General features: G+C 46.4%; 1 protein-coding gene across 2 annotated transcripts in view; it reads right to left on the bottom strand.

The window, feature by feature from the left end:
• USP36 (ubiquitin specific peptidase 36) overlaps positions 1 to 25,143 on the bottom strand; it is a 54,045-nt gene that overhangs the window by 17,362 nt on the left and 11,540 nt on the right. For both annotated transcript variants that reach the window (XM_040330744.1, XM_040330743.1), the window contains exons 4-13: positions 19,651 to 19,761; positions 17,442 to 17,544; positions 14,483 to 14,550; positions 10,698 to 10,768; positions 7,471 to 7,553; positions 6,881 to 6,992; positions 6,450 to 6,590; positions 5,297 to 5,397; positions 3,558 to 3,696; positions 2,803 to 3,396 (exon numbers count right to left, since the gene is read on the bottom strand). In XM_040330744.1, coding sequence (XP_040186678.1) covers positions 2,803 to 3,396; positions 3,558 to 3,696; positions 5,297 to 5,397; positions 6,450 to 6,590; positions 6,881 to 6,992; positions 7,471 to 7,553; positions 10,698 to 10,768; positions 14,483 to 14,550; positions 17,442 to 17,544; positions 19,651 to 19,761 — 1,523 coding nt within the window. The remainder of the gene's footprint in view (positions 1 to 2,802; positions 3,397 to 3,557; positions 3,697 to 5,296; positions 5,398 to 6,449; positions 6,591 to 6,880; positions 6,993 to 7,470; positions 7,554 to 10,697; positions 10,769 to 14,482; positions 14,551 to 17,441; positions 17,545 to 19,650; positions 19,762 to 25,143) is intronic.

The following is a 25,143-nucleotide window of genomic DNA, read 5'->3' as shown; positions in this document are numbered from 1 at the left end:
AGGCAGGGATAGGAACGCCCAGTCCCGCAGTCATCAGAACCCTGAGGCAGGGATAGGAACGCCCAGTCCCGCAGTCATCCGAACCCGGAAGCCCTGGACAAAATGACAATATAACGGTATGTACGGAGAAAAAAATAAAAAAATTAAAAAAAGACCCGCATACAGTAAATATCCTTAGTATGCTGGCTCTAATGTTAGACAATAGTTTTTAGGGCGAACCCCCGCTTTAACTTTAATGGCATCCCAGTCTTAGTCCGTAAGGTTGAACATTGAGTTGGCCCCGCCCTTTGCAGCTATAACACCTTCAACCCTTCTGGGAAGGCTGTCCACAAGGTTTAGGAGAGTGTCTATGGGAATGTTAAAAAATAATGCCCATGAGATATGTAAATAACCTGTCACTCACAGCAGGAAGAACGGACAAAAGGTTTCTCCTGTTTGTCCGTTTATCTCACTGAAAAAAGAAAAAAAAAAAAAAAAGAGGATTGCTCAGAGCTGGATTAACTCTTTGTGGCAAGACTGGGCACAGATGATATTTTCAGAATTATACTCTACATTGTGACAGCAAAAGAAAAATAAAAAAATTCGGGTTTACATCCATTTTAATGCAAATCGCACTGCAAAGTATCAGTTTCGGTATCGGGAGGATTTACCAATACTCGTAGAAATGCTTGGCATCAGTGCATTCTTGATATACAACAAAGACAGTATGCAATACATATTATACCAAAATTACATGAATGCAAACTCCAACTTATTCACCAAGAATACATAGGTATTTCCCCATAGGTATAGGGCAGAGATGTCACGCTCTCCCATTTTACCCCATTAGAGAACACTTTGCATTTATGAAAAAGTGCAGAGCAAATGGCGCCTGTGCTGAGCGGTTGGCCTTCTGTGTTTATAGCGCAGCCACTCGGCACGGGACTCGGAAGCTAGTAGAGATCCCTGGGAGTAGTGGTGTCTACTTCAGTCATTTCCAGCTTCCAGGGGCTTCATAGTTGATCAAGAGTAAGGATGAGCTCCGGCGTGTTCACACCCCAGAGAGTCGGCACTGTGCTGCGCTAATCACAGGCAGCGAGACATTTCCCGATCTCTGCAGCTGCGCATCGGGACAATGTCTCACTGCCTACGATTAGCGCAGCACAGTGCCAACTTCCTGGCGGCTCTGCACTTGGGGTGTGTAAACACGCCGGAGCTTATCCTTAAAAGGGGTTGTAAAGGTACATTTTTTTTTTTCCCTAAAAAGCTTCCTTTACCTTAGTGCAGTCCTCCTTCACTTACCTCATCCTTCCATTTTGCTTTTAAATGTCCTTATTTCTTCTGAGAAATCCTCACTTCCTGTTCTTCTGTCTGTAACTACACACAGTAATGCAAGGCTTTCTCCCTGGTGTGGAGTGTCGTGCTCGCCCCCTCCCTTGGACTACAGGAGAATCAGGACGCTCACTAACACACAGCTCCTTTCTCTATCTGCAACGTAGAGAGCGTCCTGACTCTCCTGTAGTCCAAGGAAGGGGGCGAGCATGACACTCCACACAGTAATGCAAGGCTTTCTCCCCTGGTGTAGAGTGTCGTGCCCGCCCCCTTCCTTGGACTACAGGAGAGTCAGAATGCTCTCTACATTGCAGAGAAAGGAGCTGTGTGTTAGTGGGCATCCTGACTCTTCTGTAGTCCAAGGGAGGGGGCGAGCACGACACTCCACACCAGGGAGAAAACCTCACATTACTGTGTGTAGTTACAGACAGAAGAACAGGAAGTGAGGATTTCTCAGAAGAAATAAGGACATTTAAAAAAAAAAAAAAAATCCCTAAATAGCTTCCTTTACCTTAGTGCAGTCCTCCTTCACTTACCTCATCCTTCCATTTTGCTTTTAAATGTCCTTATTTCTTCTAAGAAATCCTCACTTCCTGTTCTTCTGTCTGTAACTACACACCGTAATGCAAGGCTTTCTCCCTGGTGTGGAGAAAGCCTCTTGAGGGGGCGAGCAGGCAAGTCAGGACACTCTCTACTTTGCAGCTAGAGAAAGGAGCTGTGCGTTAGTGGGAGTCCTGACTCTCCAGCTCGCCCCCTCAAGAGGCTTTCTCCACACCAGGGAGAAAGCCTCGCATTACGGTGTGGAGTTACAGACAGAAGAACAGGAAGTGAGGATTTCTCAGAAGAAATAAGGACATTTAAAAGCAAAATGGAAGGATGAGGTAAGTGAAGGAGGACTGCACTAAGGTAAAGGAAGCCATTTAGGGGGGGGGGGGGAATTGTACCTTTACAACCCCTTTAATCAAGAGCTTTCAGAAGAATAAAAAAAAACATTATATATATACATACATACACATATGTGTGTGTATATATATGTATGTATGTATGTATGTATATGTATATGTATGTATGTATGTATGTATGTATGTATGTATGTATGTATATATATATATATATATATATATATATATATATATGTGTGTGTGTGTGTGTGTGTGTGTGTGTGTGTGTGTGTGTGTGTGTGTGTGTGTGTGTGTGTGTGTGTGTGTGTGTGTGTGTGTGTATGTGTGTATGTATATATATATATATATATATATATATATATATATATATATATATATTTTGGTTGGACATACACACATCTATAGGAAGAGGACACCTATACACAGTGGCTGAAGGCTTTGGCCACAAAAGCCAGAATCTTCCTTCCACTTCCTCAAGCTAAGCAGACACCAATTTTCCTCTGTTTTTTGTAGAACTTGGTAAAACCATCTCAACGGTTCAGCAAAACAAAAAATAAAAAAAAACGATCAAGTCTTCACAGGAACTAACCTTTTTGGCTGACAGAGCCAGCTTTTTGGCGGGTGGGGGCGACATGGTCGTCAAAGCTTCACACACACTGGCCAAGGTGGGGGACTTGGACTTTAAAGTGCAGTTTGGCCCCGTCCGAACGGCTTCCATAGGAGGGCTGCAGCATGGCGATGGAACATTCCTGATGGCGGAGGTGCCCAGGGGCACAGCCTGTTCATTTAAGAGTGGTTCTTGCGGCTTTACATTTTTCACCTCTTCCAGTTTTTGGTTGGCGTCTTCCTGGGAGTCAAGGTTTTCGTTGGAGGTTTTGGAGGTGGATATCGAGCTCAGGCTGGTGGTATCCCAACTAGACTTGGGGTCCTCTTGCATTTTCGCTTCGTTCGATTCGTGAGATGCCTTGAACTTGGCAGCTTTCTTCACACGACTCATGTGATCATCCAAAAGACAAGGAGAGTAGGAGGTTTTCGAGCTGAGCTTTGGAGAAGGGCTGGCACTTAGGGGCCTAGGGCGGGGAACTCCGTTGTGTTCTTTGCTGCTGACCAAAGGATATGTACGGCACACTGGAACCCCAATGTCATCCATCGGTGACTTCTTCTCGTGTACTCCGTCTGGTCTCTGGAAGTAGGATGGTAGAAGAAAGAACGTGACAGGAGAAAAGAACACCCAATGCCAATAGACACAGGTGGGTTAAATAACCTGCTGTTTTCTAAGGTTTCTCGAAGATTGCAAACTTGAGATCTCTTAAAAGTTTGTGTTTCAGGGTAGGAGTCACTCACCTTCCCAATCAGCGGGGATGACAGACTACCATTAGAGAACGTCTTCTTGATAGTTGGAGGAACAGAGCTTGGGCGAGAAATTTGAGCATTTGGCACTTTACACGCCGAACCATCAAAACTCTTTCTGGATTCTGGAAGCCTGGGGAAGAAAGATTTCTGACCACATAGAACAAGCAGAAATTACCAAGTATACTATTTCACGGGTTCAACCTAAAGAAAACCTGTGGTGTGTCCATGCAGGGCACACCACCCCCCTTTCTGTCCCCTGCCAATCTATTCACCTGCAAGAAGAAAATCTGCCCATGTGATCCCTGGGTCACTTAAATAAGAGTCTCTACAGAGCCATAGCCCACCCTATATGACTGCGCTGGTGAATACCCCAGAGCTGTCACACAGGGTGAGTTGCATGCTCCTCCATACTGAGAAGAACAAGGCATTTTTTTTCATTCCTGACAGCCGATCAGAGCAACAAGGGAATGAAGGAAAGGTATGTGCTGCTGGAGAACAGGGGATTAAAGTCACTTTGCCAATTTAGTATAAAGGGACCAAAGCTTTTTAAAGTGCATCCGCGTCCAAGACCATGCACGTTAAAGTGTTTACATTATGTGAGCAACGCGGCTGGGCGGAGCACTGTGACTGAGCAATGCGGCCGGGCGGAGCAGAGCACTGTGACTGAGCAACACAGCCGGCAGAGCACTGCGATTGAGAGACCCGGCCGGATTGGCAGAGCACTGTGATTGAGAGACCCGGCCGGGCGGCCAGAGCACTGCGACTGAGCAACACAGCTGGGCAGAGCACTGCGATTGAGAGACCCGGCCGGATTGGCAGAGCACTGTGATTGAGAGACCCGGCCAGAGTACTGCGACTGAGCAACACAACCGGGCAGAGCACTGCGATTGAGAGACCCGGCCGGGCGGCCAGAGCACTGCGACTGAGCAACACAACCGGGCAGAGCACTGTGATTGAGATACCCGGCCGGGCGGCCAGAGCACTGCGACTGAGCAACACAACCGGGCAGAGCACTGTGATTGAGATACCCGGCCGGGCGGCCAGAGCACTGCGACTGAGCAACACAGCCGAGCAGAGCACTGCGATTGAGAGACCCAGCCGTATAAAAAAAAAACTGGCAATGGCGGCGATAGGCGACATATTACGATGGACATTCAGTCACTAACTGACACTTTTTGAGGACCAGTGACACCAATACAGTGATCAGTGCTGAAAAAAAAAAAAAAAAAAAAAAAATGCGTCACTGTACTAATGACACTGGCTGGTAAGTGGTTAACATCAGGGGCACTCAAAGGGTTAAAGGTGTGCCCAGCCAGTGTTTTTCTACAGTGGGTGAGGTGCTTTTACTATAGGAAGACCATGCCTTCCTTACTGACAGAACGGCAATCTGCCTTGTTTACATAGGCAGACCGCTGATCTGCCTCTCTGCTGGATCATCGGTAGGTGCCGGCGGACATTTAGTCCGCCCTACCTGCCGATCGGCTCCCGCTGTGTGTGATTGGAGAAAGCCGCTGGCCGTGTGCATGCGCACCCTACACGGAAGAGCCTGATCACATAAATATATAGATAATCTGGCGCACAGGTGCTGCCCTGTAGCAGTAAACCCGCTATAGGGCGGTCATTAAGTGGTTAATGGACCTCATTATCCTCATACTGCAATTACAACACAAAACAGCAGTTCCTGCTGTTTTAGAGAATGCTGTGAATTCATAGTTCTGCTATAACAATACCTCAGATAGAAGAGTACATAAGCCTGCTGATTCAGAACGACCTTGATGTTACTGGCATGAACAAGCGAATCATTCATCTGATACCACTGCCCGTTACTGGCCTAAAGAAGAGGGAAAAAAAAAAAAAAATCCACGTCAAATACATTTCACAACAGTTCCCGTCTCCTAGCGCTTTCAACAGGCATCAACTAAAGCTGAATAAATCTAGGCCACCAGGTTCCCATGGCAACTAAGGAAGGTAACCTGACGACCAGGAAGCCGCTGCGGCATTACTGCGGAGGACAGAACGCTATTCATGGTCTACGAAGCCCAATCAAGATTGTACAGACAGACAGGAGAGCTGGCTGTGATCAGAGGTGTAATATTAACCACTTGCCCTCCGGAAGATTTATCCCCTTCGTGACCAGGTCATTTTTTAGCGTTACGGCACTGCATTACATATATACACACATTATATATATATATATATATATATATATATATAACAAAGCTTTAGTATGACTTTAATAGGAAATTCTGCGTCCTCAGGAACACAGCACAACACAAAGCAGGTCAAAAATAGCCTCGGAACCGCCATGTGTGGCACCCAGTGAAAGTCAATGGGATGTCACTGACCTGCATTTAAAAGTGGTTGCATACCCTTTTTTTGCATTTTTAACTATAGGTAAGACATACGGCTTACCTGTAGGTAAAATGAATATCTCCTAAACCTGCATGGTTTAGGAGATATTCACTTTGCATGCAGCTGCTGAGGTCAGCGGCGCACACGCGCTGTGAAGGTCCAGCAGACGCTGCTGGAAAGAAGTCTCCCACGCACAGAAGTGACGACATCACGGCCCTGGCCAATCACAGCGCCGGAGCCGCGAACAAGGAAGACACGCCAAGGGGAAATATCCGCTTTCTCGGCAGTGACCGGGATCAGCTGCCGACGCCTCGTTCTAAGGAAAGTATTTCATAATGAGCTAGTATGTGGTGCATACTAGCTCAATACGCCTTTTGCCTTACAGGTTTTTAAAAAAAAAAAAAAAAGTGTGTGTGTGGGTATACAACCGCTTTAACATTAAAAACGTACATCAAATCTAAAAAAAAAAAAAAAACAGTGCCTATTGACATGGGCCCTAAGACTACATAAAAGATATGCAATACTACTCACTTTGACATAGCAATAGTAGTGTCCAGCATGGCAGCTGTACCCAGAGTGCACAAGGACTGCATAGAGAGAATACATAACCGGGTCTCCATTGCACTGAGACATATACGGACGGATGTTCAAAAATTCTGGGTAACCGACATCCTACAGAAGACAGGAAGCAAAGTGCAGATGTCATTTACACTTTAGAATGCCCTTTTTGTGCATATGTATTGCGTGTGTGTGTGTGTGTGTGTGTGTGTGTGTGTGTGTGTGTGTGTGTGTGTGTGTGTGTGTGTGTATATATATATATATATATATATATATATATATATATATTTTACACACACATTTTTTTATATATATATATATATATATATATATATATATATATATATATATATATATATATAAAATATATATACATATAAAATATGAACATTTATTTTACCGACCTTTGTTATTTTGCCGCCACTGAAGTTAGCAAATCGTTTTAGCGACAGTGTGAGGACATTGGAAGCCCGATGAATGCTGAACCTTTTAGTGGCCGGAACCTTCTTCTTACACCTTACAGAGAAGAAATCGACTGTAAGATATTTTATATCTGTACAAGTTTGACACAAAGCTGAGTATTTATAAAGCAGTAAATACGACAATCTCTTCCATGTGATTTAAATGACACCGATTGATTCACCACCATTGAATTCATGATCATCAAAAGGCGACCCCCGCCAGCCACAAAATGTGCGAGTTTGAGCCCAAAAAGTATTTATAAAAGCCAGCATTTAATACGGCAATAGCTAAAACATAAAATATGGGCTACAGCAATAATCAGAGGATAAGTTCAACCTTTGGAACATGTAACATGTCCCAGGGTCTTAAGCTCAGATATATAGCAGTGACCAGGCGTGAGCAAGGAGCACCTCTTAAAGTGGGTACCGCGGTGCCACACTGCTCAGCACCCTGCACTCACTGTGTGCACATCATGTTATTTACCCAGAACTCTGTTAACTGCATAGATGAAGAGTAACAGAACGGCTCTTACTTGCCACACATGTAGGCGTTCTCTCCGCTCAGCACATCAGACTTGATGAAAAGTTCTAAAGCACGCACTATGTTGGCCGATTGCTGCAACAAGAAACAAAAAGATCCTTACAATCTGAAGGAAGGAAGAAGAAAGAAAAAAAAAAAAAAAGAAAAAGAAAGAATTCCCATCCATTTACATATACTGCAAGTACATAAAAGAAAATCTGTTAATCTCCCAGAAATCTCTCCACATGCATTTTCTTTTGCAGAAAAACAATCCCACTGCCTAATGCTCCATAAGAAATTCAGAAATGTAGCAATGATGGGGAACCTTGGCACCCCAGGATTTTTGGAACTACATTTCCCATGATGCTCCACTACACAGCAGGATGCATAAGCATCATGGGAAATGTAGTTCCAAAAATCCTGGGGTGCCAAGGTTCACCATCACTGCCCTAGGGGGGGAGGGATGTACCAACATCCATAGAAACCAAGCAAAGGTACCCCTGCTGAGCCCTCCTTCCAGCAGCTTCTTCAATGAGAATTGTACAAGTCCAGGGATGGCATCACAAGGAGTAATGAAAGCTTTTTTGTCACTACAGGCACAAGAGAACAGTGACTGCTGGGACATGATCTACAGCAGTGATGATGAACCTTGGCACCCCAGATGCAGTGTTGCCAACCGTCCGTATTTTTACGGACAGTTCGTAAAAACGGGCACTTTTTTCCCCCGTTCGTAAATGTCTGTGGTTGCAGAAATGTGCCAGTAAAAATAGCCGAGATCGGCTCGGCTTGGAACTGCGCATGGAGATTGGAGGCAGGGGAAGATGGTGGCTGCAGTGGCACCTCAGAGGGGGCAATAGAGGCAGGGGGAGATTGGAGGCAGGGGGTGTTGGTGGCACCGCAGAGGGTGGGGGATGGAGACAGGGCTTGTTGGTGGCACCACAGAGGGGGGTGGAGGCAGGGGATGATGGAGGCAGGGGGTGATTGGAGGCAGGGGGTCTGGGGGAGATTGAAGGCAGGGGGTGTTAGTGGCAGGGGGTGTTGGTGGCACCGCAGAGGGGGATGGTGGCATCGCAGAGGGTGGGGATGGAGACAGGGGTTGTTTGTGGCACCGCAGGGGGAGATTGGAGGCAGGGGGAGATTGGAGGCACTGCAGAGGGGGGTGAAGGCAGGGGGTGTAGGTTGCAGAGGGGGTGGAGGCAGGGGGTGATGTGACTAAATAATTTGCCCTTATTATATCGAATAACAAAAATATGTTTTTTTACCTTATCTACCTTAAATCACATTGCTATTTGCCTAGCGTACTTGTTTAAAGCCTAAATACTGAAATTTGCACCTAGAAATGTAGTTTTGTAACTTTTGTGAAATGCCAGTAAAAATGTGGCTGCGCCAGTAAATTTCGGGTGTCGTGCCAGTAAATTTTAATCTGGTAGGTTGGCAACACTGCCCAGATGTTTTGCAACTACATTTTCCATGATGCTCAACTACACTGCAGAGTGCATGAACACCAAAGAAAATGTAGTTCCAAAACATCTGGGGTGCCAAGGTTCGCCATCACTGCTCTGGAGGGATGAAGGAGGTGAGGGGGTAAATTTGGGTCAGGCCTGTCCTTGAAGATCGATTACTAGCAATGAATTTCAAATGCTACCAAAAAATAAAAATCTCTTTCTTAGAACTATAACAATACTCTTCTGTGGCCTCTGTTCTGTAGGAGAGAGAGCCGAGCCCGTGTTGTCACCCAAGAGTCTCGCTGAGTGCGGTAGTGAGCCGGCTACTGCCATTTTATGTGAAGTGCTTTTTAATGTGATTCTCCCAAATGTAATTTGTAGCGGGGATTGAGAATACACTTGAAAAAATCTCCATAGGCGACATTTTAAAATGTTGTACCGGTTACATGTTTTGAGTTACAGAGAAGGTCTAGGGATAGAATTATTTCTCTAGCAACCAACGTTCGTGGCGATACCTCACATGTGTGGCTCAAACACAGTTTATGTGGGTGCGACATATGTATGCGTTTGCTTCTGCGTAGGGGCGCCATATTTTATTTATTTATTATCGTTAATTTAATTTTGTATCACTTTTATTCCTATTACATGTAAACATCCCTTGTAATAGGAATAGTGTGCGACAGGTCCTCTTTACAGTGAGATATGGGGTCAATAAGTCCCCAGATCGCACCTCTAGGCTGGGAAGCCTGAAATAAAAAAAATAAAAAATAGATTTTAGCTTCCCAGCTGAGGCGGCACCATTTTTTGCAATGCAGGAGCCGGCGTGATGTCATAACATCACGGCCGGCCTCCGAACGATCATAGACTCCAGGGACCATCTGGTCCACTGGAAATCTCTATGATCAGCATCCGGCACCAGTCAGTTCCTTCTTTAACTCACCGATCGCAGGGGCGAGTCAGTAGAAGCACCAGAGAGCGGTGGGAGGGGGTACTTCCCCTCCTGCCACCTGTAAGGCCGGGTACTAACGAGCAAACATGTACGGTGAAACCGGTCCGTCGGACCGTTTTCACCGTACATGCCTGCCAGAGGGCTTCTGTACGATGGCTGTACTAACCATCGTACAGAAGTCCGCGCGTAAACATTACGCGGGGCGTGTCCGCGTCGTCGCCGCGATGATGACGCGGCGACGTGGGCGGGCCTGCCATTTAAAGGCTTCCACGCATGCGTCGAAGTCATTCGACGCATGCGAGGGACGGCGGGCGCTCGGACATGTACGGTAGGTCTGTACTGACGACCGTACATGTCCGAGCGGGCAGGATTCCAGCGGACGGTTTTAAAACACGTCCAGGAATATTTGTCTGCTGGGAAAAGGCCCGGCGGGCAAATGTTTGCTGGAATTCGGCCCGCTCGCGCCTACACACGACCGAACATGTATGCTGAAACTGGCCCGCGGACCAGTTTCAGCATACATGTTTGGTCGTGTGTACGGGGCCTTAGAACGAGCAAGCGTCTGAACAGCCGTTAGGATCGTTCTTATGGTGAAGGGAGTCACAGGCGCTAAACACGGCACGCGGCTCTCCTCTCTCTTACCCTCTGCGATCACTGGGAGAAGGACCCTGCCTGCCGGCGGTGCTCGCCTCACCCCCGCCCCCCTCTCTCCCAGACAGCCCACCCTCACTGGCCATCAAATTCCACTGGCGAGTGGAATTTGAGGGCTGTACTCATTTTTTTTATATAGTCACAACTCTACATTGATCTTTGAAATTATTCATTTGTCAATAATAAAAACCTTACCCGTATCTCCAGTGCGACGTCCAGATATGGATCAAAGGTGTCAGACACGCTCTTACAGACGGAGCATTTCACTAGAAGACAGCAGATACATTTAACAATTGGAAATAAATCGACAATTAGATTTCAACTTACTATGATGACTACGAACTTTGAGGGTTAAAGCGATTGTAAAGTATTATTTTTTATAGGGGGAAAAAAAAATGAAAAACGCTTTACATTACCTCCTCTGTGTAGTGGATTTGCACAGAGCAGCCCAGATCCTCCTCTTCTTGGGTCCCTTTTTGCTGCTCCTGGCCCCTCCCTCCTGTTGAGTGCCCCCACAGCAAGCAGCTAGCTATAGGGGCACCCAAGCTGAGTCGCAGCTCCCTGTGTCCATTTAGACATGGAGCCCGACTCCGCTCTGCCCCCTCACTCTCCTGATTGGCTAGTTGACTTTGACTGACAGCAGCGAGAGCCAATGGCACCTGCTGTGTCTCAGCCAATCAGGAAAGAGGATCTCAGACGGTTGAGACACTCGTGGACAGCGCTGGACAGAGATGGCCCTCAGGGAAGTAAGAGGGGTGGCTGCTGCACACAGAAGGCTTTTTATCTTAAAGCGGAGGTTCACCCTAAAACTGAACTTCCTAGCTATGCTATCTGCAGCCTTAATAAAGGCTTGTAGCGTTGTCTTTTTTTTTTTTAATCTGTACACTTACCTGTCTTCAGCCTCACTTCCGGGTCTTCTTCCTTGCGGGGAGTGGGCGTGTCGCTCCTTTTCCCCGATGGGGAGCTCTGCGCAATGTCTCCTGGGAGTGAGTGTTGATCCTCCCAGGAGGCGCGTCATGCCTTCCGAAAATAGACGACGTGAGACTCGGCTGTTTACGGTGCCTGCGCCTGCCGTGTAGAGCTGACTGCGCAGGCGCCGTAAAAAGCCAAGTCCCACTTTGTGTATTTTCGGAAGGCGTGAGGCGCTTTACCAGCACGTCAATCATCTTCGCCTTGTCTTAGGAACGCCTACTCCCCGGGGCAGAGAGAACCCGGAAAACTACGATAACACGGTAAGTACAGCGGGGGGGGGGGGGGGGGGGGGGGGGCCAGCATACTGCAGATGTCAGCAGTATGCTGGATCTAATGGTATATAGATTTTTTAGGGTGAACCCCCGCTTTAATGCACATAGAATGCATTAAGATAAAAAAAAAAATGTCTGCCTTTACAACTCCTTTAAAGTGTTACTAAACCCAGGAGCTTGCACTCACTAGATCTGGTCTCCCACAGTACACAGACATGCAATAGTTTTAGTAATTATAAACTACTAAATACCTTTTTTCAACAGCAGTATATAGCAGTCTTGTGACTTCTATCAGTGTCTGCTTAAGCTTGTAGGAGAAGTTTTTATTCTACCCTGACGCTCTGTCTGGACAGTGCTGATTGGCCCTGTGCTAATCACATGCACTCTCCCAAGGGAAAAAAAAAAAAACAACTCTCTAACAATACACACCAAACTGAGCATGTGCAGCCTGACTCCTAATGCTCTGTTCTGTCAGGAGATGGATTGTAGTCAGTTAAAGACGAGGAGGATCAGAGCAGACAGGATCAAACAGCCTTTATACACAATGCAGGGGATCAACCCCTTAGGTTCCATGGTGAGTATAACAAGCATGCTTTACTGCATATACACACTGATTTTACTGTTGTGGGTTTAGTAACACTTTAATGCCGATTCCTCAGTGTAGTTTCAATTTTTGAGTATTGTCATCAATATTCCATGAATATTGCCAGAAGCTGGTAAATTTAGAGCATTGGCCACCTTCTTACCATGTATAATCCTAAATGTAGGATAAGCACTTTCACAGGTGTACCTGTCAGGGCACCATAAAGACAACCTGATACAGCCAATGCTTCAGTTTTGAATGAATAGTGAGTGATCGGTACCGATCACACATTGTGTTCATTCAGGAAAGGAAGGGGCTGGTAAATGACATTTACCAGACCCTTCCCCCTTACTCAATTTTGAAGGATCCTTTGTGTGTTTGCAGCTGCCAGCAGGAAGGAGAGGAGGGAAGTCGGTAGGACTGCAGGGGTAGGAGGAGGCACACGGGGGGGGGGGGGGGGGGGGGGCGGGGCAGCAGGGGAAAAATGTATGGTGCACAGGGAGGGTGATCAGTGTGGTGGGGGAGTGGGACAGTTACAGAAACCGATCCTTTGTATGGCTCTCTCTGCAGCAGTTGAAAGCCAACGGGAGGGGGAGGAGAAGAAGCCAGCTTTCAGCTGCTACAGAGAGCTAAACAGGGGATTGGTTCCAGTAATTTATTAGATGAGGAAGTGGAAAACAACAAGAAGGCAAAGAGCTTCTTGTGGGATGAAGAGCAGAACGAAAGTGATGTCATCTGGATGCTTGGGGGGCGTAGCTACGCGTTTCAAGGCCGCCAAAGCCTCTTTCTCAAGCTCATTCTAAGCTGACATCCAGCCTGACATCCGGACTTTCCAGGCTGCAAGTTGTGGAATTAAGCTCCCCATCCCAGATGCATGAGCCGACCGCTCACAGGTTACAAACAGTGCCATCTCTTCTTTCCATGCGAGTTACCAATGTACAAGTATTTTCTCAGTACTTAAAGCGTTGTTTCACCCTAAAAACAAATTTCTAGCATGCCATCAAGCATACTAGCGCGATCTACAGTACACCTTTCTTTTATTTTTTGGCGCCGTACTTACAGTTTACTGCCGTAGCGAAGTTTCAGACTCCCCGCGGGGAATGGGCGTTCCTATGCAGAGGGAAGAGGATTGACGGCCGGCTATGGCGCGTCACGCTCCCCGAAGATAGCCGAAATAGGACTTGCCTCTTCACGGCGCCTGCGCACAGACATCGGAGCTGACTGCGCAGGCGCCGTGAAGAGGCAAGTCCTATTCCGGCTATCTTCGGGGAGCGTGACGCACCATAGCCGGCCGTCAATCATCTTCCCTCTGCATAGGAACGCCCATTCCCCGCGGGGAGTCTGAAACTTCGCTACGGCAGTAAACTAAGTACGGCGCCAAAAAATAAAAGAAAGGTGTACTGTAGATCGCGCTAGTATGCTTGATGGCATGCTAGAAAAAAAAAAAAAAGTTTTTTTAGGGTGAACCCCCGCTTTAATGCTGCACTTAGTTTGGTGCCCCCCGGAGTGTTCTCTTGGTTCTGCAGGTTTATCAATCCACCCAGTACTCCTATTGGTCTGAGGTTCCCTCTTGTTGCGAGACTGAGCATCATCATAATAAATCTGTTAAAATACTACACTCAGATTGCACACTGCTGTTGTACTTACCTGCTTAACTTACATAGAGAATGCAACAAAAGGAATAGCGGCACCCCTGCTATGACAGCAGACAACAAGGGCAGGACAGAGAGAGGACATAAGGCAGGGAGATCCTATTGTAAGGGTCGTTGAGGGATATAAGGAGCTAATAGTTGACTTGTAGTGGTAGCCCACAGTGAAATATCACTTTTATACGGACCTAAGGCTTCATTTCCATGGACGTTTTTACAGCCACTTTTCTGAGTGTTTTTTGCAGCTTAAAAACGTCTCTCCATGTTAGTCTATGGCCTCATGCCCACCATGACGTTTTTGACGTTAAAAAACGCTCAAAAACGCGCAAAAACGCTACTGCAGCGTTTTTGAGCTCCAGCTCAAAAATAAACAAACAAACATGGACAGGCGTTTTTAAGCTGTAAAAAAGGCTAAAAAAAGTGGCTGTAAAAACGTCCATGGAAATTAAGCCTTAAAATGACTATTAAGCATCACATCATTAAACGCCTTCATTAGTCTCTTACCTCGAGAGCGCAAGTAACCCCCAAATATCTGATGCACCAAAGTCGTAGCTTGACTTTGTCGATCCAACCTAAAGAGAGGAGGTAAATATTTTACAATCATTTCTCATAAAACAAACTTAATTTAAAAATACTATCAGCTGAAACATCAATTCTTTACCCGGGTTCCCGACCGGCTCACTTAGATTTACTGCGGCAGAATGGCCCCCCCCCCCCCTTGGAAAAATCCCGTATGGGTACGTCCTTCCCTTTTTTTCGGCCAACAGTATAACTTTGTAAACATAGTAACACTGCAGCAGCCTCTGTTTCTTTTTGGCTATGCACAACTAGCTAGATTCAGTAAGAGTTAGGTCGGCGTATCAGTAGATACGCCGACCTAAATCTGAATCTGCGCCGACATAAGTTTAAGTGTATTCTCAAACAGAGATACACTTAAACCGATCTAAGATACGACGGCTTGCGCCATCCTATTTTAGGGTGCAATATTTAGGCTGGCCGCTAGGTGGCGCTTCCATTGCAGTCGGCGTAGAATATGTAAATCACTAGATACACCTATTCACGAACGTACGCCCGGCCGACGCAGTACAGATACGCCGTTTCCGTAAGAGATAGGCCGCCTAAAGTTATTCCGTTAAATAGATGGAATAGTAATGTTAAGTATGGCCGCCGTTCCCGCGTCGAAATTCGAAAATTTTACGTCGTTTGCGCAAGTCGTCCGTGAATAGGGATTTACGTCGTTTACGTCCACGGCGAAATCAATAGGCCCATGCGGCGGACTTAGCCGCAATGCACACTGGGAAATGTAGGCGCCCGGCGCATGCGCAGTTAATAAAAAAAAACCTCAATCACGTCGGGTCAAGCCTCATTATCATAAAACACACCCCCTCAGACAAATTTTAATTAGGCGCCCTTACGCCCGCCCGCTTTAGGCTACGCCGCCGTAACTTAGCAGACAAGTACTTTGAGAATCAAGTACTTGGCTCGCTAACTTAAGGCGACGTAGCCTAAACACGCTAAGCTACGCTGCCGCAAAGTTAGGACACCGTACATGAATCTAGCTAAACCTTTTTTGGCGATACTTTTATGGATCACAGGAATGCAGTTCGTTCTGCACTCCTGTGACCTGTTTTTATCCAACAGAGGGCTAAAGGCCCGCTGTCAGCTGATGTCACAGAGCCAGCTAAGGCTCTGAAAAGATCCCAAGCATTTGGTCAGGATCCACCCAGAAGCCTGAACCGTCACCTGGCTCAGCCTCTCAGCGAACCGCTGAGAGCCGGCCCCTCCCACCCCTCCACAGCCCGCCCAGCACTCCAGTGAGCACTGGAGGGGAGAGCAGAAAAAAGCCCCTGACTGACAGTCACAGCTTTGTGCTCAGAGTGAAGGGGGCAGAACTGATTGATCAGCATTGCTTAATCACTCCGTTCTCACTGCAGAGGGGGACAGATGCATCGTATCAATGCTGCATTCACCTAGGTTTGTAGAATTGCTTTATTTTTATTTTTTTAAAGGCTATTCTTTTAAAATGACACAAAAAAAAAAAAAAAGTCGATTTCAGTATGTATTCTTAACCCAAAAAGTTCCTTCTATTGCTCTCAGCCTCCTCCAAACTCCTCGTTTTTTGTTTTTGTTACGGTGATCAGACTTCTGCGGCTACTTTCGTTCTCCATGGTCCCACTGTATGTAGGACTGTTACCACTCTCCCTTCTGCTCACTCCTGAGATGGACTATGGGATTTGTAGTGTGTATAGAGCAGTGCAATGATGCACTGCTTGTTCCATACAAACAGAACTGAGAGGTTTGGGAACTCACATAGAACAGTACAAAGAAGCAGAAATACAGAGCAAGAAACAATTTCTTAGAAAATGGATTACAGGGACATCAATTAGTGGATTGCATGGATTATTTTTGGAGAATAAAGGATATATATAGTTTAGTGTCCCTTTAAATTATTATACACAATAAAAAATAAATAAAAAAACACTTTAAAATAAAAAAACAAACATCCACATAGGTGGATGCAGCATTGATTCTGATCTGCTGCATTTGTCCCGCCGCCTGCTCTGTAGTGAGAACCAAGCAAATACCGTATTTATCGGGGTATTGCGCGCTCCGGCGTATAGCGTGCACCCCTATAGTGGACCCAACATTCCTGTAAAAAAAAAAAGATTTTAGTACTTACAGTTTTGGTGTCTTGCGCGGCGTCCATCGGCGGCGTCTTCGGGTGTCCTCTTCGTCGGGTCCGGCATCCTTCTGCGGCGTCCTCCCCGCGCCGAGTTAAAATACTGCGCCGGCATATACCGAGCGCAGTACACTTGTGTATAGTCGGGCAGGCTCGGCTACTCTCGCGCTCACGTCCTGTATGTCCAGGACGTGAGCGCGAGAGGAGCAGAGCCTTCCAGACTACACACGAGTGTACTGCGCTCGGTATATGCCGGCGCAGTATTCAAACTCGGCGCGGGTATCGGCGTATATCGCACACCCACGTTTTTGCCCTGATTTTCAGGGCAAAAAGGTGCGCGGTATACGCCGATAAATACGGTAATAACCACTGATTGCTCAGTTCTCACCCTTCCCTCTGAGCACAGAACCATGACGGTCAGTAACTGTCTCTCTGCTGTCCCCTCCAGTGCTCACTGCAGCACTGAGCTGTGGAGGGAGCGTCAGGGGTAGGCTCAGGCAAACAGTGATGTGCTGGGAGGCTGAACCAGGTGACGGTCCAGGGTTCTGGGTGAATCCCGACCATATGGTTGGGATCTTTTCAGAGCCTGGATCAGCTCTGTGATGTTAGGCAGCCCGCTGTCGGCTGAAAAGAGGTCACAGGAGTGCAGAATGAACTGCGCTCCTATGATCCATAGGAGAATTACAGCCAAAACGTTTTGGCTATACTTCTCCTTCAAGCTCTGTACAATGCTGTCAAACTAACACAAGTAACATGCTTACAAAAGAAGTGCTGGTCTCTTACTTGGCATATCCATTCAGACAGGCCTTCTGCATGGCATCAATAGTATAACGAAGGAACTCATGAGCATCTTCTTGGCTCCCAAATCGAAAGTGACGAGCAATTCCTACATTACAAAAGTAAAACAAACACCTATGTTAACCTACATTTAAAATTCATAAACGTAATGCATATGTCTGGGCATCCTATGTCCAATAGGGGCATAGGATGACTGAGAAATGATATCTCGGATTACATGAAATGGGACAGTAACAATAATTCATGTATTGCAGGATATCTTGAAATTTTACAGGTGATTAATTCTGACCCCAACAGGTCAATAGGAGAGTGACTCATTCATGTGGAGACACATACTGTTGAGGTGTTTATTGAGTCTGGCTCCTAAGATATTTAATTGTGTGAAAGTCTATTGATGATAGATGTGTTGGGGGTTGGCAGTCTGAAAGGTCAGATGACTGACTTTTCAGCTGTAGTGGATTAGCATGTCAATTACGTCTACAAAAGGAATGTATATTGTGTAGCAGGTGAGAATAGCTTATTGCAGAGTCAGAACGTCTGGGTAATGATTAGTAATTCGTTTTTTTTTTTTTTTTTAAAGGTTTTAATTAGCCATATACACGTTCACAGGAAATGACATTGCATATAAAGTACAAGGATAGTAAAAAAATATTCTTATGATTAGTAATTCGTTTATGTAGATTATCTGAATGTCATTATCTAAAGGAATGTGTATTGAAGTTCCTTGTGTCATGTTGTGGGTGGAGTTGAGTCATTGTCCATATTTGGTTGCCAACTGTATAAGAAGAGCTGAGTTTACCATTAAAGTATTCATTCGTTTGGAACCAGAGAACAGAACTTGTGTCTCGTTATTCTGGGAAAATCCATATGGATCGTGTCTGCTGGATTGTGGAGTGTCGGATAAGCCGCCTTGGGTTGGTGGAATGGAATATCGTAAACGGTGTAAACCAGGGTTTGACAAATTTGCTTGGAATCTAGGAGCCAGCTAAAAAACTTAGGAGCCAGAAAACGCACCCCGTCCCGACGAGCTTGCGCGCAGAAGCGAACACATACGTGAGCAGAGCCAGCATATGTAAACGGTGTTCAAACCACACATGTGAGGTATCGCCGTGATTGGTAGAGCGAGAGCAATAATTCTAGCCCTAGTCCTCCTCTGTAACTCAAAACATGCAACCTGTAGAATTTTTTTAAACGTCGCCTATGGAGATTTTAAAGGGTAAAAGTTTGTCGCCATTCCACGAGCGGACGTAATTTTGAAGCGTGACATGTTAGGTATCAATTTACTCGGCGTAACATTATCTTTCATAATATAAAAAAAAATTGGGATAACTTTACTGTTGTCTTATTTTTTAATTAAAAAAAAGTGTAATTTTTTCCCAAAAAAGTGCGCTTTTAAGACCGCTGCGCAAATACGGCGTGACAGAAAGTATTGCAACGATTGCCATTTTATTCTGTAGGGTGTTAGGATAAAAAATATATATAATGTTTGGGGGTTCTAATTAGAGGGAAGAAGATGGCAGTGAAAATAGTGAAATGTTACATTAGAATTGCTGTTTAACTTGTAATACCAACGGCCACCACCAGATGGCGCCAGCTCACAAAAATTCTTTTTTTTTTTTTGCCCCCCTTCCAAGCCAAGTCGCCAGGACCCTATTTCTAGTCGCCATGGCGACCTGGCGATTTGTCGAGCCCTGGTGTAAACCCCTGACCGTTACACTGATCTCCCAGTAGCTGGGACATACTTGGTGGGGTGGTTTGAGAGTAAATGTCGGTCATGTCTATACAAATCCCTTAAAAGTGAAGTGCTGGATTACAAAATTAAAAAAAACATAATAACCTATTAGGATGCAGCATCAGTTTCATGCTGCAGCTGTCCCAACGCTGGCTCCAAGACCAAGAGCTGAGCAATCACATGACTGCTGATCGCTCAGTTCTCGGTTGCGATGACCGAGTCACCTTCTCTATGCTCTCCCCCTCCAGTGCTCACTGGAGCACCAGGCTATGGGGGGGGGGGGGGGGGCTGGCTCAAGCTCTAAGCGATTTGCTGAGAGGCCAAGCCAGCTGCCGGATAGGCAACCGAGTGAATCCTGACATTATTGTCGGGATCGCTGAAGAGCTTAGGCTTGCTCCGTGACATCAGCCATCACCTGTTCTTTACACTACAACCAATAGACTCTTGCAGTAGCGTGCTTACTCTTTAGTTCTCGGATGAAGGCGATGGGCTTGATGGCATTTCCACTATTTGCAAAGGCTTGGATGAGATGGTTTTGCATGATGCACAGCATACAGAATCCGCCCTGCTGACCTGTATAGGACATAGAGGGGTTAGAAGAGATATCCTGCTGTCAGAAATTAAAGTGGAGTTCCACCCATAAATATAACATTACATCAGTAGTTTTAAAAAAGCTGAGTTAGGCTTACCGGTAACTCCTTTTCTGAGAGTCTTCCAGGACAGCCCATGAGACCTAGGGCTCCTCCTACCAGGACAGGAAACACGTTAACCCCCACCAGATAAAAGGGCGGTCCTCCAGGCCCCATGCCAGTCTTCTCGAGAACCGTAGGACTACCCTGAAAAACATATGCATTAATAACACATAACTTCCATACAACAAAACCGGGTGGGAATCCGGCTGTCCTGGAAGACTCTCAGAAAAGGAGTTACCGGTAAGCCTAACTCAGCTTTTCTCTCAAGCGTCTTCCAGGACAGCCCATGAGACGATGAGCCAGAACTTACCAGTCTAGGGTGGGACAACTGCCTGAAGGACCTTTCGACCAAACGCCTGTTCTTGAGCGGATAGCAGATCCAGGCGATAATGTTTAATAAAGGTCGAATAACTGGACCATGTGGCAGCTTTACAGATTTGTTCTGGTGAAGCACCAGCCCTCTCAGCCCAAGATGCAGCCAAAGCTCTTGTTGAATGTGCTGTAACAAAAGGTGTAGGAACTTCTCTGATTTTATAGGATTCTGAGATGGCCTGCTTAATCCATCTAGCCAATGTGGCTTTAGATGCACCTTTACCTTTGTGTGTACCTGAAAAAAGGACAAATAAAGCGTCTGTCTTCCTGAAGACCTTGGTGACCTCCAAATATGCAAGAAGGGTTCTTCTTACATCTAAAAAACTAAATTTCTTTTCCTGATCACCCTGTGGTGAACTACAAAAGGATGGCAGTACAATGTCTTGTGATCTGTGAAATGTACTAGCTACCTTAGGCAAAAAACCTGGATCAGTTTTCAATACAACTCGATCCTCAAAAATCGTGAGGAAAGGCTCCCTTACTGATAAGGCCTGTAACTCGCTTACTCTACGAGCTGAGGTAATAGCTACTAAAAAAATAGTTTTTAAGGTAAGTAATTTAACAGAAATATCCTCCAAAGGCTCAAAGGGAAACTCTACCAGAGTTTGAAGTACCAGGGACAGGTCCCAAGTTGGACAACTTCTTACCACTACTGGCCTGGCCCTTGAAATGGATTTAAAGAATCTAGCTACCATGGGATTTTCCAAAAGAGAAAACTGGAGGAAAACGCTGATAGCTGCCGCCTGTACCTTTAAGGTACTAACTGAAAGACCCTTGTCGACACCCTCTTGAAAAAATTCCAAAATAGAAGGAACATCATGCGTTGATCTTTGGTTTTCAGACAACCATGAATTAAACTTTTTCCAAACCTTGGAATAGATGGCTCTAGTGACTGGTTTTCTGCAATTTACCAAGGTTCTAATCACCTTGTCAGAAAACCCCTGAGCCTTCAGTATCTTCTCTTCAGATACCAAGCTGTCAAGCTTAATGAAACCACCTGTGGGTGTGACACTGGACCCTGCGACAGCAAGTCCTCTCTGTTCTGAAGTCTCAGTGGAGGCTCCGAGACCAGAGACTGTAGCAGGGAAAACCATGGCCTCTTGGGCCAGAAGGGGGCGATCAGAATAAGATCTGTTTCTTCTAGGAGAAACTTCCGGAGCACTTCCGGAATGAGTCTGATTGGCGGAAATGCGTAGCAGAGGTTGAAGGGCCACGGATTCGCCAGGGCATCTATCCCCAGTGATCGATCCTCTGGGTTTAGAGAAAAGAACTCCTCTGTTTTGCGGTTGTCCTGATTTGCGAACAGATCCGCTTCGGGACAACCCCATTTGTTGGTGATCTCCAAAAAGACTTCTGGATGAAGTGACCAATTGTCTCGCTCCACCCTGTGGCGACTGAGGTAGTCTGCCAAACTGTTTTGCGTCCCCTTCAGGTGCACTGCTGAAATTGAGCCTAGATTTACTTCTGCCCAAGACAAAATGTTTTGTGCGATTCCTTGAAGAATTCGACTCCTCGTGCCTCCTTGTTTGTTGAGGTACGCCACTGTCGCAATGTTGTCTGACAGGATCTGGAGATTGTGACCCCTGACCTCCGATTGAAAAGCTTGCAGGGCTCTTTGCACCGCTAGCAGCTCCCTCTGGTTCGATGAGGCTCTTGCTTCCTTCAAGGACCATTTCCCCTGTGCGACCTGGTCTTTGAGGTGGGCTCCCCACCCCCAGGCACTTGCGTCCGTCGTGATCCTCTTGGATATCGAGATGGACCAAGGCAGGCCTTTTGTTAGGTGCAGATTTTTCCTCCACCACCACAAACTTCTCTTTACCTTGGTCGGTAACCAAACTTTTGACTCTAGGGACCTGGCGTCCCCGTCCCAATTTTCCAGAAGGAATCTCTGCAATGGTCTCTGATGGAACCTTGCCCATGGTACCGCAGGGAAACACGAGGTCATGAGACCTACCGTCCTTGAAATTTCCCTCAGTGAAACCAACTGATTGGTCTGTAAGGCTGACACTGCTTGCACCATCTTGGAGACCTTCTCTTCTGGGAGAAAAACTTTTTGGACTACTGAGCAAAAGTCGTAACCCAGGTACTTCACCTTCTGGGCTGGATCTAGGGAAGACTTTTCCCTGTTTATCAACCAGCCCAGGGATTGAAGGAAGTCGAGTACAGTCTGAAGATCTGCTAGTAATTTCTGGCGGGACTCTGCCACTATTAATAGATCGTCCAGGTAAGGGATGATAGTTATCGCCTTTAATCTTAGTGGCGCCAGCGCTTCCCCCAATACCTTTGTGAAGATACGAGGGGAAGAGGACAGACCGAAGGGGAGGGCCTGAAACTGGAAGTGCCTGATTTCCGATCCCATCTTTACTGCTATTCTCAGGAATCTCTGGAAAGCCGGATGGATCGGGACATGTAGGTAAGCATCCCTGAGGTCCAACGTGGCCATAAAACAGTTTGGGTAAAGCAGATTCTTGATAGAGAAGACTGTCTCCATCCTGAAGTGTTTGTATCGGATCGATTGATATAGAGACCGAAGATTCAGAATAAGCCGATACTTTCCTGACGGCTTTCTGATGACAAAAATGTGGGAATAAAACCCTTTGTTCTGATCTGACCGAGGAACCGGAATCAGGACCTTCTGGTCTAACAACTCTCCTACTTGGAGACCCAGAGCTCTTGCTTTCTCCCGATCTTTGGGAGGAGATGTGATCAAGAGTCGTTCTGGTGGCCGACAGGAAAACTCTAGCCTGTATCCATTTGCCACCAGATCCAGAATGAAGGGACTTGAGGTGACGGTTGCCCATTGTGGGAGAAAGGCCCTCAGTCTTCCCCCCACTGGCAGATGTTGGTCATTGTGGCTTGGCGGGCTGCTGAGGTGTGTTAAACAACACACCTCCTCTCCCTTTGCCTTTGTACCCGGACCAATGTTTTTTGGGCCTATTGTCCTTTTCTTTAGGACCTTGTTGCCATGGCAAGCCTTTATTTTGGCCACGAAAAAACTTTCTTCCCGTCTGCTTTTTCTTTTCTGGAAAGGCCTTTTTCCTATCGGCCGTACGTTCCAGTGCCTCCTGCAAACCTGGGCCAAAAAGATGATCCCCGTTTAGGGGAAGCCCACATAATCGTAATTTAGATGCTGCATCCCCAGACCATGTTTTAAGCCAAATGCTTCTTCTGGCTGAGTTCACTAAAGCTGAAGTTCTGGCTGTCATTCTTACTGATTCCGCAGATGAATCTGCCAGAAAACCCACAGCACTAAAAAGGAGAGGAAAGGATTTTAAAATCTCTTCCCTAGAAGTACCCGCTAAAAGATGGGTTTGGATTTGTGTAAGCCATTCCTCCAGATTTCTGGCTACACAAGTAGAGGCCAGAGCTGGTTTGAGATTCCCCATAGCTGAATCCCAAGCTCTATGAAGAAGGACATCACATTTTTTGTCCATAGGATCCTTTAGCGTACCCATGTCATCAAACGCCAGGTCCGAATTTTTTGAAACTTTTGAAAGAGGAGCATCTAACTTTGGGTTCTTATTCCACGGTAGCGCTGCATCCTCATCAAATGGAAACCTTCTTTTTAGGTTACCGGAAAAGAAAGGTTTTCTCTCTGGACTCTCCCACTCCAGTTTGATCGTATTAAGGAGGGAATCGTGCACTGGAAAGTTTTTACTTTTCTTTTTGTGCAAACCTTTGTACATAAGGTCATGCTTAGACATTTGTACCTCCTCCTCCTCCATTTCAAGGGTGGTATAGATGGCTTTTAACAAATTATCCACATCTTCCAGAGACAATTTGAACCTTGAGCCTTTAGAGGATACTCTATCCTTGGGCTCTGTATCTGACCCTGAGTCTTCCTGAGAAGAATGGGTAGATTTGGCTTCAGCCTCAGAGTCTTCACTCTCTACGCTCACCTGCGGGGTGCTAACCACTGAAGCCTTTCTTTTTGAAGATGTACCCTGTTGGGGAACCTGCATTTTGTCAATCAACTCCCTAAATGAGCCAAAGGTAGAAGCAAGCTCATCCCTGACCGAAGTCAACATTTTTTGACATGAGGTCACTGGGTCATCCTTCACTAAACCATCTATACAAGTGCGGCAAACTGGTTTTCCCCAAGTGGAACTCAGTTTGTTACCGCACACCGCACATTTTCTCTTATGTGGCTGTGATTGGGCTTTGTCCTGAGTCTTGGCCTGAAAGACACAAATTAAATGACCCCATAAGTAACCCAAGCCACAAAGAAATACTCCATCACCACGTGCAGGAGAAGAAAATGTGTCCCCTAACACCTAATCCTATGATTGGGAGGGGGGGGGTAAAAACCTTCACCAGGATAGCAAGAAAAAGTGACCATAAAAAACACTTGCAGCTTACCTGAGAGGTGCTGGTGTTGGGGACTGCATCCGTTGCCTGAGCGATTATCGCAGGATTGTCCATGCCGTCCGTCTGGTAGTCCTACAGCCTGTGCTGTCTTTACCAGAAATCACCAGCAGCCATTAGCCCCCGTTTCGCGCCGTTTTATGGAGACAGGAACCATGTCTCCGGCGCCCGAGGATGACGTCATGCGACCCGGAAGTGACCCTCGCCGGATCTTCCTGTAGCCAGCTTGAAGCGCAGAGGCTCCGCCCCTACCAGCGCTAGTGAGCTCCACGTTTCCCAGCACGAATCAGCCATGCTGTGTGCGGGAAACACTCTCACCAACATACAGCCTGTGCTGCGAACAGCGCAAGGGACCCGACGCCATCCCGGTCCTGGCCCTCTCCAGGCACAAAGAAGCAAGGGCAGCAGCAAAAACTTCCCCATGGAAAAAACTGCTAATGGCAAGGAGGTTAGTCAAAATATATACATACCCCTTTGAACGGTCATTAGAGCCCCTGCCCATGAGACCTAGGGGACCAGGTTCCTG

The sequence above is a fragment of the Rana temporaria genome, chromosome 12, assembly GCF_905171775.1.
Source record: "Rana temporaria chromosome 12, aRanTem1.1, whole genome shotgun sequence".
Lineage (NCBI taxonomy): Eukaryota > Metazoa > Chordata > Amphibia > Anura > Ranidae > Rana > Rana temporaria.
The sequence above is the reverse complement of the archived record's forward strand: the minus strand, read 5'-3'. Positions and strand labels throughout refer to the sequence as shown.